Source organism: Podarcis melisellensis (assembly GCF_964234715.1).
Source record: "Podarcis melisellensis genome assembly, chromosome: Z".
Classification (NCBI taxonomy): domain Eukaryota; kingdom Metazoa; phylum Chordata; class Lepidosauria; order Squamata; family Lacertidae; genus Podarcis; species Podarcis melisellensis.
The window spans coordinates 23050867-23067737 of record NC_138547.1 but is presented as its reverse complement, the minus strand read 5'-3'; the positions used below and the strand labels follow the sequence as shown (position 1 = coordinate 23067737).

The window sequence follows — 16871 nt, the reverse complement described above, 5'->3', positions numbered from 1 at the left end:
AAAGCTCTGACCACCTTAATTAGCAGCATTTCATATTCTGCTCTTTGATTACATTGTTAAATCTCCCAAGGACATTAAGTTGGTATTTAACTCCACCTAGATTCTAAAATGGCTTCCTTTTTTTTTTCAACTTTCCACATAGGACCTGATAAGGAGAGACATCCTGTACTACAAAGGACGCATTGATATGGATCGGTATGAGGTTTTGGATATCGAAGATGGAAGGGATGACGACTTCAATGTCAGCATGAAGAATGCCTTCAAGCTTCGCAACAAGGAGACGGATGAAATGCACTTGTTTTTTGCCAAGAAGCTGGAGGAAAAGCTGCGGTGGCTGAGAGCTTTTCGGGAGGAGAGAAAGATGGTGCAAGAAGATGAAAAGATAGGTGAGCCCCATAGGTCAAGTCAGCTGGTGGGCTGGGCTACTGATACCCCAGACTAGTTGCTAGCCAGTAGGACCGTCTCAAGATATTTTGCTACCTGAGCTTAAAGGGTATGTTGTAAACAAAATCTGCCCTTTTTCCCTTATGGGGTATCCAAGAACCTGTGTAGAGTCCTTAAGTGGGTTCCTTATTGGTAGGGGAAAATAATAGAGGCCAACCAGAGAATATTGAGAAGCAAAGCAGCCAGTAAGCCTGATCTTTATTAAACTGTTCAACAGGGTGCTCACTCACCACATGCAGGAGGGAGGAGGAACCCAGAACATTGGTGTGCAAGCTCTTATATAGACTTTTGAAATTGCCCACCCCATAGCTCAAGACTACCACCCCAATCCATCATACATACGTCACTGAAGGAGGCGGTCAACAGCAGAGGAGGCGGTGATAATGGTCACTGATTGCATTACTTGGGCAGTCTGGCCATTCTTTTGTGAGAATGTCGTGTGCATGTGTGCATAGTGGAAACCACAGGAGGGGAGAGTGCTATTGCACTTGGGTCCTGCTTGAGGTACGTGCTTGGCCACTTTGATAACAGGACACCAGACTAGATGGACCATTGGCCTGATCCAGCAGGCTCTTCTCATGTTATTGTGTTCATTAAAAGTAAAGGGGGGGAGGTGTACCTGGGCGGAGAGAGAGGGAGATCTAGTTGTATATGTGTGAAGTGTCTGTGCATGTAGGAGTTACAAAGATAGCACCAGGGAGATGCATGTGTCTCTGTGGTCTGGATGTGCATGATGAGTGCATGTCTCTTGTGTGCGCACACAAGGGAGTGTGGTGTGGTCACATTACATATCTTTATTGGTTTTTTGAAGTTCATCACAAATTCCATAGTGCGGAGGGGCACAGGAAGTTGGGAAGGGTAGAAGAGGCATTTGATGGTTTATCAAGGTATGAGTACAGGCTCCTCGTTTACTCCTTCAACAGAATAGTAGCACTGGGAACACCCATGTGGTGCATTAAGTCAGACAATCTAATTTCGCACACTAGCTGATTGGCAAGAACTTAAACTATATGAGGTGGAGTTGACCTTCCATTTAGAGTATGTGTACACAACAATCAAACTAACATGATTTCACCTATAAAATATGGGGATTGTATTTTTTACCATGATGAAGAGAATGCTTGTTCTGACCTTTATGTCACATTCACTTTCCTCCAACACCCTCTTTAGGTTTTGAAATTTCTGAAAATCAGAAACGGCAGGCAGCAATGACAGTAAGGAAAGTCAGTAAACAGAAAGGTAAATTACCTGTGCATGGTCTCTTTGGTGGGGGGAGGAGGAGGCAGGGGGGGAAGAATCCATCTTGGTTAATGTAATCCCACCAAATTATCATTCTTTGAGCCAATACATGAACCAAAATGCAGATATTCTTTGAAATTTACACTTCTCTGGATTTTGCAATACAGTTTCCCAACCAAATGTACACACAAAAATCATATATTTGAGGAAAGTGTGTGCATAAATGTGTATGTTGTGCAAATATAGGGACAACTGCATTATAATAGGAGAAATGCCCTGCAAAAATGTGTATATTTACAAAATGTGCATGAAAATGAGTAAGTTTTTTATGAGAACCTTGGAAAAAAACTGCAAACTGATAGAGAAATGCGGTGAACTGAAGAACGGAAAACTGAAAAACTGAAAACAGCAGATTCTTCCATCCTTTAAGTGGGGCAGTCATCCTCATTATTTTTATGCCATCTTCCCATAATTAAACCATACTCCAGGTGGCCTGGAGAACCTTTGAACAAAGCACACATACTCCTTCAGCTTCTTGAACAAAGTACAGTCATACCTCAGCTTCCGAACACCTTGGGAGTTGAACGTTCCGGCTCCTGAACGATTGAAAACTGAAGTGAGTGTTCCGGTTTTCAAATGTTCTTTTGGAAGCCAAACATCCGATGGGGCTTCCATGGCTTCCAATTGGCTGCAGGAGCTTCCTGCAGCCAATCAAAAGCCGTGCTTTGGAAGTTGAACGTTTCGGAAGTCGAATAGACTTCCAGAACGAATTCTGTTTGACTTCCGAGGTACATCTGTACACTGAAATGAAAGAAGCTTGCAGAAGTAGATTTCCTCTTCTCAGTTATATCAGGAAAAGTTCCTAGCAGGTTATGAACATAGCCTTGATTATGCTTAATGAAACTCAAGTCAACCCAAGACTCTGTATGAACATTTCCAATTAAATTTCCAGTTAAATTGCTTTAGACCTTCATCCGAACAAAAACAGCATACTTAATTGTGTTTAGTTTTTTTTAACATAACAATTGCTTTCTCATTTTCTCTGTCTCTCTATGGATCCTCTGAAAAATTGAGGTATAATGTTAGTCCAGGCTGCTTTCAACATAAAATTAATTAGTTTCTGTTTCTCTAGTTGATCAGGCTGTGCCTTCCTTGTGCAGTGTGAATGTCTTCTGCAATACTGGGAATTCCTTATATAATTAGACATCTTTGGTCTTCCTGCTTTGGAGAAACAAATGGAGTGAAAACCCAATTGTACTCTCTCTCTGTATGTGTCTTTTAAACCAAAGACATTAACCTGGAGATAACAATTAGAAGGATTTCTGTACAAACAAACAACAGTATGTGCCTAGTCTGTGAAAGCTTGTGCCGCCATGAAAGTTATTATTCTTTAAGATGCCGCACAAACATTTTAACTGTGTCAATAAGCTGCTTTGAAGGCTGCATGCAGAAAGGCAGTGTATACATTTCTCAAATAAAGCTCATAATAAAACAAACTCCCAAAGTGTTGTAAGCTGGCACTCAAAGTAAGGAGGTATGCTTTGCCTCTGATGTACTAGCTCATCACCTGCAAGGAGGTTTAAGATAATGGTGGGGGTAGGGGGAGTTAAAATAACACATGCCTGCAGTCTGATACTATCCAGAAATCTACCACCTCATTCTGTATAATTTGTAGATAGTGGCTCCTGAAGACTAGTTAAAATTTCTGCAGCACTTGATTATAACATCCCATCCAGCAAGGCGTTTTTTTCTTGTGGATTCTTCCAGTAATTGTCTCTTACATGTAGAAGGGACCTCTGACCCTCTGGATGTTGTTGGACTATGATTCCCAATAATCACCCTGATTCAATATGCTGTCACGTATGCTGTCTGGAGCTGGTGGGACAACATCTGGAGAGCCACAGGTTCCCAGTTTCTGGTCTGTTGCATCCTTTAAAACATATAAAATACAACAATATATTTCTCTGTTGCAGTTCTTTCCTTTGTTCCCTGTGTTTGGGGAATAGACCCTCTTTTTTGTCAGTGATAGAATTCCTAAGGCAGTGGGGAAGGAGCAAAAAGAAGTGTTTAAGGGAATGAAACATAAACACATGAGCCAATCTAACAGAGGTGAACTTGACAATAAACTGCCACTTACTTCATGAATGGGCATGCCACATATCCCGAGAGTATTCAACAGGAGATGAGGAGTAGACTCATTAAATGGAAGTGTGTAGGTAACCACTTTCTGCAAAATGACAGGGAGGAGACGTGAATAGAACAATAGCAAGGAGAAAAACCTACAGAATGCATTTGATCCAAATGTGCACAACAAAAGCCCAGTGACTTCTCTTGTATTTGATGGGGAAATCAAGATTTGCAGTGCAGAAGCTGCAGGTGTATGTGTGCTTAGCTCTTCAAACACAATGCAGTTGTGTGTACAGAGGCTATTCTAAATCATCTCTAAAACCCCTACACTATTGGGACCATACTCCTGGCATGTGTGGACAAGTACATCAGTAAAACATTACAGAAAGCATCTTGGTGCAGTCATGCATAGTCATGCATGCGCCCCAATTTCCTGAGTGGCGTGGTTTCAGGGCTCCCAATGCTTACTCAGGCTTTTGGTTTCATTTAAGGACATCACTTGACACTTAACTGGTGTTTTGTGATATGTGGTACACACACACACACACACACACACACACACGTTGAGCATATTTGGAGAGTCTACAGCTTTACATATGTTGCAAATTTCTCATTAAGAACCCCTTTTGTGCAGCCCAACTCAGCTATGAGTTGCTTTTCTTTCTTGTTCTTTCAGCCTGAGCCAAAAATTCAAGAGCCAGAGCAATGTAGTAGACCACCTAGAGTGCTAGATTTAGACCTGGGAGACCAGGGTTCCAGTCCTCACTGAGCCATGAAGCTCACTGGGTGTCCTTGGGCCAGCCACTCACTTTAAACTTAATGTAGCTCTGTGAGTTGTGAGGGTAAAGGGAGAGGAGGGAGGACTCCTGTATACCAGCTTTAGCTTCTTCAAGGAAAAGTGGGATATAAAGAAAATAAAAACAGCACTTCCTCTAAGCCCACTTCGATAATCATGGAATTGAATCATAGAATCACAAGGGTCAACTAGTGCTACCCTGTGCAAAGCAGATGTCACCTGGTTATTTCTTTAGCCAGAACTTGCTGCAAAAATGGGATCTGACAGGCTAAACTTGTTGAACCAGTATAGACCTCTTTAGCACACTATTAATTTTTCTTTACTTTACTACTACAACTACAACAACAAACTAAATGATCTTGGAAGAGGGGATCCCAGAGAGATCATTCAGACCATCCCTCACCTGTCTCCTTACAAAATGCTCATGTCAGGCTTGCTTCTGGGCATATGCTAGTTTCTGCAGAAGCGCGGGGGAGGAACAACAACAGAACAGAGAGCCAACCTCCATGGCCCTTTGCTAACCACACTGTTTGTCCTTAAGTGCATGGTTTTGTTTCCCCTGCAAGGGAGGATAAAATCTGGATTGGGATCGCAGTGGGGAGCCAGAGGACTAAAGGACCCCTACCTGCTACATCAGGTTTCTGATACACTTGGAGGGGAAATGCTGGCTGTTTCTGAAACAGAAATTCATGCAGTCCAGGGTGAATGAAGTGATTAATGTTGTGTAGTTTGGCCCAGAAAGCTGTGGGAAGCTGGCCATGCATATCACTCTGTCAAAATTCAGCAATAAAAAGCAGCAAAAAAGCCTGCATAATGCTCTTCAGGCATTCTCTTTGCCATGCAGTTGCCTTCACGCGAAGGAGAGTGGGGTGTACTGCCAAGCCTCACCTCCATTGGTGTGGCCTCCCCCAATGATTTTGCAAGGAGCCTATAGGAGGCTTCCTGCTTCATAATGTTGCCCTCCCTCTCACAGTGGGCTGAAAAGCAGAAAGCGATGTGCCAGAAAGGTTTGGATTTGGTAGCACACAAATGCATGCACACACCATGTGATAACAATTGCAGAAGCAAACAGAGGAGGGCTCACCTAGGATTCTTAATTCATCAGTTCCACTGCAGAATCGATTTCTGAATCCCTAGATTCAGAACTCCGTAATCCAGGGGGAAATTTGCATGGTGAGAACTCCAGGTGCCTCTTTAGTTAAAAGATTTCAGGGCTTTGTGGTGGATTAAGACCCCTCCAGAAATGATATCATGACAATGAGTTTGGGATTTGCAGTTTCAGACTGAGAAAACCCAGCCATATTAAACTACTTAAGGCAACTCTAAACTAATTCTATACTTTCCCTAAGTCTGCTAAGCTTAGAGTAAAGTGCACAAGGGGAAGATTGGAGGCATTTCTTACCCAAACAGAATATTACATTCAGTGATCAGGAACAAGATTCCAGATTTAGAGTCAAAGACACAACAGGAGACCTGTGATTGTGACTTCCCTTGGTTTGGTTCATTTTAAAGCATCCACTCAAGGAGGTGTCCATTTTATTTTACCAGAGCATCAATGCTGGAAGTGGGAGGGGGATGTTCCTTTGTTCTCCCCCCATTTCAACCCTCTCCTCCCATACAACCTTTAATTGGTAGGGGTGGAGAGACCTTTCTACAGACATGATACAATTTCGTACTGAAGGAATGGGTTTGGGAAACCCATTCCTTCAGTATTTTTGCATTAGATTACAGTCAGGGTCAAATCATAATGTGTTTAGTAGGGGTTAAATGCTGACATGTGGTACAATCCTAAACAGAAGTAAATCTAAGTGTGTCCAATGGTGTTTAGGATTGCTGCCTTAACTGAGCTTTATCTGACCACATTGTCAGACTGGTAAAGTATTATTGTTTTCCCCACATGTAGGATGATTATTGCTTTTTTCTGCCTGGGAGGAAATTGAATTTTATGCAAGGGCCAGTCTGTACAGGTTCTGGGGATTTGCATCCTTGTTCTCAACTCCTTTGTCATCTACCATGACTCTGCTGCTAGTCCAAAGGAATTTACAATATTTGCAGGCAGGTCATTGTCTATCTTGTGGCTGCCACTCATAGTTATAAGCACCTGACACTCAGTTTAGGATGATGGGCTTGGATGTATACAAACCACCCTGTTCCAGTGGTTTGCAATGCCTTACACTGTACTAATTTAAAATGCCTTGCATTGCTTCAGGAAAATGCTCAGGCTTTGATGGAAAAAGCATCCCAGGAGTGTAGTAGTGGTTCTGACTAAGCACATAGTTAGACTAACAAAAACACTTCTGGCTGTGTAGACATGTAAGGTGGAAACAGCTTCCTAAATATGTGAGCTTAAGACTGCTTAGGGTTATTTGTAAGTCAACATCAGCACCTTGAATTGAGCATGGAGGGCAACAGGGATCCAGTGCAGATGGACCCTAGAGCAGGGGTAGCCAACCTGCTGCACTCTAGATGATGTGGTTTCCACCTCCCATTCACCCCAGACAGCATGGTCAATAGCTAGGGATGGTGGCAGTTGCATAGAGCATTGGTGTATGGCTACCCATGCTGTAGTACATTGATGCATGTGGGCAACACAATTCCTTTCTGCAGGGGCAATCTGGGAATGCTTTTTTTTACGCTTGGGGAATGACCTAGAGTCAAAAACAAACATTCCCAGATTGCCAAACTTCAATAAAGCCTAGGCACTTTTATGAATCTATTTCTTCTCTCCAGAGTTTCAGGTAGGAATCTTTCCCAGATCACTCCAAAATGTCTCAAAAAATGAAGCGTAATGCCCTCTGGCATATGTTTCTGGATGTAAACTCTAAATAATATTCTCACCAGCTTCCCACCTGAATGTATTCATCCATATCTTGTGGTAGTTCATTGCCCAGCTGCTCCCATGCTAGGACTGCCCCCTTCTGGCTTTTTTCTAATCTGCTCTGATCCAGTGTAGTACAGCACAGGCTTCAAAAGGTTTGCTGTTCAATTTTTGAGACATTTTGGAGTTTGAGCATGCTCATAAGTATACAGAGCTCTGAGAATCAATTAGATGTTGGTCTTTGTTGGTTTTATTGGAGTAATTAAAATTAAAAGGGAAATCTGTAATGTTAAAGTATTCAGAGAGCATAGGGCAATATTCTTACCTTATGCTATATTAACTCTAGAAAGTCTAGAAATAATAATAATAATAATAATAATAATAATAATAATAATAATAATAATACAACCAAACAGTGCAATTATTTGCAAACCCCAGTGAAGCAGAATATTGCAATGACATATTTATGCTGTGCTCAGTCAGATCAAATTTCCCCATGCCCAGTATTCCACCTGTATCAGTCGCCAGTAATAAGCAGGATGAAGATAACTGTCATTTGCAGATTGCTTCACATCTATCAGTTAGATGTGTTAAGGTTTCCTCTTTTAGCTATCATGACTAATAGCTAATGACCAAGTACTCGGCGAGAAAGGATATCCTACTTTTTTTAACAGAGCTGATTCAGAAAATGATTCATTCTTCCTACCCCTTAAAATATGGTTCAGTTTGGCATTTATCAGAGAGCTATATCTTACCCTCAAATGCATTTATTAGTAAGTGAGTAAGTTAATGCATTTATTATGCATCTTTTCAATGTTGATTTGCCTGGGTATTTTTCTTCGTCTTTGTTTATTAATTAGCTGAGCTACTTCTCCGCCTCTTTTCTGTATGCTCTCAACCACCATTAATATTGGGAGTGGGGTAGCTCAGTGTTTGAGCACATGCTTTGCATGGAAACTATTCAGGTTCAGTCCTTGACATCTCCAGGTAGAGGGTTGAAGGGAACCCTGCCTGAAACCCTGTACATTGGGCACTGTACATTGGGCTAGCCAAAATGGTGCTCTTCAGATGCTGTTCTATCCATGAGCCCCATCCAGCATGGCTAATGGTCAAGGGTGCTGAGAGTTTTAGTCCAGCAACATGGAAAGCACTATGTTGGCTAATCCTGGTAGCCAAGCTACCCTCACATCAGTGTGCAACTTCCTATATTCCTAGCTAAACGGGAACCATTAAGAAGTAAGAGACAAGGTTGCTTTTTCCTGTGTGGCCTTGCCCTGGATTCTGCTTCTTGAGGGGTATTCATACATTACATTCAGCTAGAGTACAATCTGTGTACCTGTGTTCACAAACAGTTGAGCTCTATATTGATATAGTCATTCACATGTAACATTCCACAAGTGAATCTGCGTATCCTAGAGTTGAGCTGCACAAATAACAAGTGCACAGTCTTTCATACAAACACTTGTAGAAGTGTAGAATCACAGAGGGGGAAGGAAACCTGAGGGTCTTCTAGTCCAACCCCCTGCAATGCAGGAATCTCAACTAAAGCAACCATAAGAGATGGCCATCCAACCATCGCTTAAAAACCTCCAGTGAAGGAGAGTCCATCACTGGACATCAGCCCTCCAAGGGTGTCCATTCCACTGTTAAACAGCTCTTATTATCAGAAAGTTCTTCCTGATGTTTAGTTGGAATCTCCTTTATTGTAACTTGAATCCATTGGTTCTGGGCCTACTTTTCAGAGCAGGAGAAAACAAGCTTGCTCCTTCTTCCATGTGACAGCCCTTTGAAGAGACAGCTTGAAGCTTTGTAATGTGTAAATAAGCCTTTGTGCTAGAATGTGATGTAATATTGGGAACTGGGATGAAAAGATGTTCGTATCTTTAGCCAGTACATTCTGATGGGCATTTCTTTCTTCCTACTCCATCCCACCCCATATTCTTTTTCCTCCACCATTCATACAGGTGTTGGCTACTCTCGATCAGTTCCTCCAGCTTACCCACCACCCCAGGATCCACTAAATCAGGGACAATACATGGTGACCGATGGCATAGCCCAACCCCAGGTCTACGAATTCAACGAACCCAAACGCAGCCAGTCACCATTCTGGCAAAACTTCAGCAGGTTAACGCCATTCAAAAAATAATATATAGAGTGAGATGGAGAATTTTAAAATAAATTTTAAAAAATGCTTAAAAATATTTTAAAAATATATATTTATAGATGGACCTTTTTTTGGAGAAGCACTGTTGCAACTTAAAAAAACCATATAGATATATATAGATATATATAGATATATATATAGATATATGTATATATACAGACATGCATATATACATATACATACATATATATGTATATATATTTGAAGGACCAAAAACCTTTTTGTTGTTGTTGTTTTGGGGAGGCAGTCTCTGCTACTATATTCTAAGTAGCACCAAGTACTTCTGATCATGTAACCTGCTTTATTTTGGCACCATTGGAACCATTGTTGTTACTGTTGTTCTTTTCTTATATATATAATTTGTTTTGTTGTCTCAGAATCGTCTCCCGGGATGATTTCTTGTTCATTGTGCATTTCCTCCATTGACATGTTCCATCCAGCGCCACACTGGTGTATATTTCCTTTGGGGTTTTATTTATAGATTACCTTCTCTTAGAAGGGGGTTGGGCGCATGGTGAGAAAAGAAAAGAAAAGAAGTGTCTGTTCCTACATCTCATTCCCACAGCCCACCATGGATGCAACCTGTTCCTGTCTGAGCACCATTGAGAAAGGAATGAGAGGCCTCATTTGCTTCAATGGGATGTGCTCAGATGGTGTGCCGGGGCGATTGTACCACACACATTGAATGCTGACTTAAAACAAGACAACAAGCTGCATTTTATCTCCCCACATTCTTCTGTTCTGAGTCCATGCTCCATTGTGCACTGTATAATATGCTGCTCAGTACTTCTGTTGCTTTTTAATGTTGGGTAGAGGGATGCTGGACATGAGACCCTTCTGCTCCGCAAACTCCCAGGTAAATGGAGGTTGGAAAGCAGAAGCGCCTGTTGGACTGTGTCCCAGGTGTGCAGGATGGTAAGAGGGCATCCAACTCTTTATTATGCAAATAATTATGTCAGTTTAACTGATGTTGTTGCATTTTTTAAATTGCACTCCCCCCCCCTTCTTCTTACTCTGTGGTTTGAGCATAACTTCATCTTTTTTTAACCCCCCTAGTAATATCCTTAGGGTTGTTCCCATTTTGGTTATATATTTTATTGCAAACAAGTTTCCCCTTTGATTTTACCATTTTCTGTTTTATTTTTTATCTGAAAGATCTGCCAGTTACAGTGCCCTGTGCTCTATTTATACAACCTACAGACTCAAATTAATTTGCAGAAAAGAGTTTGTGGGTCCATATCTCATATCCAAGGTTAGAACCAAATGGCTCTTAGGACCTCCCCACCCTCCCACTCCCAGAACTGGCCACTTTCCCCATCAAGGAGACCTATTGATTCTGCCATATGTAGTGTGGCTTTTATGCACCATTGGTTAATGTTTAGAGATGCATTGTTTCCAGTGAAGACAAACTATTATACAGACCTTTGTGTCTGACCTGTTTCATTTGTCCCTAGTTGTAGCCTTAGGTCTCTAACTACCATGCACAGCATTAGCCAGTAATAATGAGCTATTAGCTGTAGGATCATTGCCTTAGTAATCAGAAGCATTTCCCCCATTATTAAGGTATCAAATCCATGGAAGGAGCTTAGTGCTGCATATATGAACAGACCTGCAATGCTTATTTGGACTGAGGAATGTGCTGAGCCTGACAAAGCTAATAGCTTGGTGATGATTCTCATATAGGTTATAGCAGTTGTTCAGCAAACAGGCATCACTGTCAGTATCCAACCTCTTTCTGCCTTTCTGTCTTCCCACTCTCTTCTTTTTTTCCCTCTCTCTCTCTCTCTCCTCCCCTTTCTCTATTAAAAAATGCATTTTTTCAAAGCCATCTTGTAAATTTCACTTTGGAGTTCCTAGATAGGCGCTGGTCTCATCTCACTAGAAGAACAATCCTCAGTGGCGACCAGAGCTATATGGCAGAGGTACCACCACATCCAAACCCTGGGTGGCTCATGTCAACCAGGGTGCAAAGGGTTTGGGTGTGTGGGGGTGGGGCGGTGGTTTTGCCAAGCTTTTCGGCCTGGCAGATCCCAACATTTTAACTTCCCCACCCCCACTGAAAGCAATTAGTCACACCAACTCCAGGCTGGTGTAGCTGAGGGCTCCCAATCAGAGAAGCTTTGGATCCAGCTGATCCACAGCCTGCTCTGCTCCACCCCAGTTTCAGGTCCCTATGCTTGCTACCAGCAGGAGGAACACTGCTTTTTTTAGGTTCCCACCCACTTAGCAGGTGCATTGGATGCCTCCACCATGGTAGGGCCACCTGCCTCCCAAGTGAAGTTGGTAGGGAGACACCTCGATCATGTGATTGTTCTCAAAGGCTTCAGGCCTAAACACACTTACTAAGGAATAAGCCCCAATGAAGTGGAACAAAGCTGAAATTTCTCAGCAGGCATGATACCTGAGATTCCTTTTGTTTTCCTCAGTGCTTCCTGAAAGAAAGAAAAAAGGATGCTACTTTGTGAAATTTCCTTCAGATATTCTCCATTTTATTCTTTTATTTAGCTACTTATTTTGTGTTGCAGTAGCCAGTTCGTACTTACAGTGCCCAAATAACATGAGGCCCGGGGCATTGTGGAGGATACAGGATGGAGGCTGAGCTGCCAACACAGTTGGTTTTTGCTGCCATTTGCAACAAAAGAAACCCCTTAGGGCAGAAATAGAAAGAAGCTGAACTGCTGCCACCACTGATAATGGTGAACCCTGCCTCTGAGAAACTGTTGAAGAATTTCTAACCCTTGAGAAGCTTGATGAAATTGTCTCTCACAAATAGGGTCGAGATTTCAGTGGACAGCTCTGCATTGAACAAATATGTATAGGAGTGAAGTGTGTACCCCACATTTAGTTGCAAAGACATAGAAGTAGCTCACCTAAGATACCAAGGCTATACAATAACAGAGTGTTGCATTATCTAAAGCAGCTTTCCTCCATAGCCTGGTCCTCCCAGGTGTTTTGAACTACCCATCGTCCCTGACCATTGGCTGTGCAGGCTAAAGCTGATGGGAATTGGGAGTCCAGCAACATCTGGAAGGCACCAGGTTGCGGAAGGCTGCACTGAAAGAAGCATCCCTGTGCCTAGGAATAACCAGCAAGCTAAAATGGTTGGCCTGACATCTTCCACTGCGTTGTGAGTTTTCTCCCCTTCACTGATTGCCATTTGCACAGGAATGGAAGCCCACAAAGTGGTGACACCACCCAGTTTAGCTTCCTATATGTCACCAAGGAAGGTGGGAGGAAGAAAAGGAGAAGCTAGGTGGTAGGTGCTCTGGATGCCAAGCCTATTACCTTCATAATGCTTAGCTTGCAAAGAAAGGATGAGCTTGGCTAAAAAGGCTAAATTTGGAGTAGGTGTACTTTTCTTTTCTTTTTAAAAAAGACTCCCTTGAAAACAGACGGTAAAATGGCCCAACCTCCTTTGCTTTCTTGCCTGTTCACTGTTGGGTTTTTTTGGTCACAGTATTCTCTTTCCTTCCTAGGCAAATCTGGCCAGCCTTTAAATAGGGAAGATTCATTAGCTTTGCTCATAAAGCTGATGCTAGTGGGAGTTGTAGCTCAAAACATCTGGAGTTTCATATTTTACCCAGTGAACAAACAAACAGATTTTTAGAATAAAAATTTTAGAATAACAGCCCTTGAGTGCATTATTAGGTTGAAAGAAGCCTCTTTCATGTGCATCCATAGGATGTTTTGTTAACACTAACACGTGTCACTGTAACATGTGTCTCAACTCTTGCTGGTCCTCGTCCCACAAACCCACAACAGATGACAACAGCCAGTTCAATGTGCACAACACTGTTTGTGCCATGATGTTTGATATGGGCTTCTTCAGCTGCACTCCATAATTTTTAATCTTCTCTTGGGCTACTAAACCAGGAGTAGAGGATGCTCCTGGTCTGAGTAGTGATCCTGGTCTGAAGGGCTACAGCAAGCTCCAAGAAAAGAAATGAACTGGCAAGATAAGTGGTTGAACTTATCTCATGCCTTAAACACAAAGGCAGCCTAAAGATTTTCTCCCAACTTCATCTTATCTAGTTAAATTTAACCACCTAATTCCAGGCAAACTGTTGCAGAGGAGCACTGCAGTGTGTGTGTGAATTCATTTCCAGGGAATTAGGTGCATTCATTTCCAGGGAGAGGCGGCTCTTCATGCACAGAACTGCTTATGCAGCAACTCCCTGGGTGCTGGCTTTGGATCAGTCTTCCCAACTGACCTTAGTGTGTCCAGATTTTCAGTGCAGAGTGACCAATAAAGGGAAGAGTCAGTGACAAAGTTTTGTATCAACAAAGAGCATATTTTTATTGCGGGGTGGGGGTGGGGCTCTCTTTTTTAACTTTGCATGTTAGTGGGTAACAGAGCAGGTTTTAATATAGACTCTCATTTGTTTAATACCTTGGTTTTCCTAGCTAGGCAGATGCTTAGGAATTGAACCAGGGTTATGAAACTGGAGGTAGAATTTCTTGCAATTTGTGAATGGCTAGCGAGAAAGAGAGAGAGAGAGAGAGAAATTAGGGGCAAGTTGTCAACATGATGAAAGTTTTACTTATTCCTTTGCCTTTTTAATTGCATAAGAGGTGGGAGTAACAAGCACATTAGTTAAGCCTGTTCATTTACTGTTTTGTGCCCCAGAGAGCGAAAATGAAACATCCATTATTTTTATGAGAAGATGCTTCCTAACTATTCAGCGCTAGGAAAAAAAAAGAAACCAACATCGTCACACCATTATTTGCATCATAAATCAAGATTCGCTTGGTCTGACAAGAACCACTTGTTGGACTCCCAGCATCTTTCTTAAAGTGGAAAAAATAATACCCAAAGGGGAAGAGCTTTGCCGACTCAGTGCCAAAGCAGAGCAGATGCTGGCATTTGTTCCCAACAGAGGGAGTGCGTTTGCCCCGGCTAGTGGCATTCAAGAACTCTCCTCCTTTCCATGTGTTGCCAAGGTGCTACAAGGAACGAAGCATTGCTGCCAAGAAGAACCAGCCATGGGTGCCAGTGTTACTACCTACTACATGTTCTTGAAGGGGAGGGCTGGTGTCAGGTTGGGCTGTCTTGTTATTCTCGAATGCTTACATCTGCTCAGATTTGGGGAGGGAGAATGTCGGAGGAGTATCAGAGATTGAGCATGTTACATAGACTTCAACTTTCCATTGCCAGAAGAAGAGGAAGCTGTGGTATCACAAGGTATACATCAAGGACGGTTGTAATGCGCTTACTGTACACAGGATCTCTCTGGCATATATAGATATATTTGGGGAGGGGGGCATTTCCCCACGCCTCTTTCCCTAAACCACTGATCACATTACCCCTTTGACTTTGCAAATACAAAGGATTTATCTTCAAGATTATTGGCTCCCTAACCTTCTTTTAAAATTTAAGGGAGGGGAGGCAAGGCAAAGGTGCATCTAACAGTTGTAAATAGACAATAAATAGAGGGGGAAAACAACAACATATATTTGAAATTTGTTTCAGTTTTGGATGGACGCTAGCCATCCTTTGCAATGTTATTGATAGTACACCGTGGTGCTTTTGGGTTTCTGGTTCTGTTCTCTTTATGCTCAGTCATCTTTTTTAATTGCAGCTACATTTCAGGGAACATGTATATTTAGTAGCTATTGTAAGTTCTGCATGGCATCACCAAGCTTATTTTTCCTTGAGAAGATTAAGAATGAGCCTGTCGGAGCTTAATGGCATGATGGCTGGAGAGAGGCTCTTGCCAGAGAATGCAAGTGAGGTTGGAAGAAGATTGAAAATCCAAGTTTGGGGCCGAATGCTGAGGTTTTTGTGTGTGTGTTGTGGGGGAGGCTTTAATGGTCTGAAGGAGCAGATAAATGGAGGATTTGGGTAACCCAGCTAATTCTCACTTGCCAGTTCTATTATTTTGTTTCTATTGGATTGTTTGACTTTGTCAAACAAATGTCAGAATTGTGTGTATTAAAAAAAAAAAAAAGCAAGCAAACAGTGTTTTAAAAAAAGTGTTGTAAAAGACACTGAGCCTTATGAAAAATATTTATGGAGTTAAATAAAAAGAAGTAAAAAAAAGACATCTCTGGGCATTTCTTTTCTATTAAAAAAAGAAACACAGTTTCTCTCTACACATATCAGATTTATGCTTTGTTTTCAAAGTAGTGTCTCTGGGACCCACATGATGAGTCATTGCATTGCATTGCATAAGAAGAAGAAGAAGGAAGAAGAAGAAGAAGAAAGCAGTGCTCTGTGCCAAGGTACATTTCTTGCAGTTTGCAGCAGGTATTAATCCAACACAACACCCAGTTCTTCACTCCTTGACTGCACATCCGCTGAAGTGATAACTTAATAGCTGGAAGTTGTACCAAGATTTGGACAAGGCATCCATTCAGGACTAAGGCAAAGCCACAGGCCAGGCTTCTTAAGTTTTCCTAAGGGTCAAAATTCTCCTCCCACTCCAAGGTTAGGTGTCAGCAGATGCATTTGCACTACCTTGATGCTCTCTTGTGCTCTTTTTTGCCTGGGCAGCTGTTTCTCTCCAGCTCTTCCTCTTTTGACTTCACTGTCCCTGCTGTCACCGATCTGGTGACCCAAATGTTTGTTTGTTTGCTTGCTTGCTTTTCTTGATAGCATCATTACAAAACATGTGGCCTGAGGTGTAAAAACCACAAATAAATAAATAAATAAATGCAATGACAAAGCAGGCAACATTAGTTAATTATTAAAAAGCTCTGACTAGCCTAAAGCATTCTGTATCTTGGTGTGAGTAAAGCCTAATTCTGTCTTCTTCCAACTGGATGTTGGTGGTAGATAATTCAGCTGCTCTGCAGCACTGGTGTGACCAGAGACCAGTTTACACATTCGGTTTCCAGCAGTCAGAGAAACCACTCCAAAAAAAGGGGGGGAGCACAAACCTTTGATGAGGTTTGATACCTCCAGACTTGGTGGTTTATGCTTCTGAATGTCAGACATTTTGGTACCTAGGTTGGTAAAGTGTTGCAGAGCACTCCTCCATCTCTGTCATCGTCCCCCCCACACACTGAGGGCTCATCCACACTTACCTCCCCCCACCCCCCTGCTTTCTAGGCACAGGTCCTCACTTTAAAGATCTATGACTGAGTGTTGTTGTTTTTTAAATTTTCCCCAATGCTTTCCCCAGAAAAGCCCACTCTTCAACACTGAATCATAACAAATGCAATTTGGGTTTTTTGCATATTGGCATTTGCTCTGATTCACCGGTAAAAAAAAGCAGGTTTTTGTGAGGAAAGGGCTGGAGGAAAAGAAAACCCACTCACACATGGAACTTTAAAGCGCAGGC

General features: G+C 42.1%; 1 protein-coding gene across 10 annotated transcripts in view; it reads left to right on the top strand.

Moving 5' to 3' along the window:
• The window catches only part of ARHGEF9 (Cdc42 guanine nucleotide exchange factor 9), a 279050-nt gene extending 263418 nt beyond the window's left edge, over positions 1–15632 (top strand). For 9 of the 10 annotated variants that reach the window (XM_081897311.1, XM_081897309.1, XM_081897317.1 and 6 more), the window contains 4 exons: positions 143–386; positions 1615–1683; positions 9389–9578; positions 14216–15632. In XM_081897311.1, coding sequence (XP_081753437.1) covers positions 143–386; positions 1615–1683; positions 9389–9570 — 495 coding nt within the window. In that variant the 3' untranslated portion in view covers positions 9571–9578; positions 14216–15632. The remainder of the gene's footprint in view (positions 1–142; positions 387–1614; positions 1684–9388; positions 9579–14215) is intronic. The other variant, XM_081897312.1, reaches the window with a different exon arrangement.
• Positions 15633–16871: the final 1239 nt, after the last annotated feature.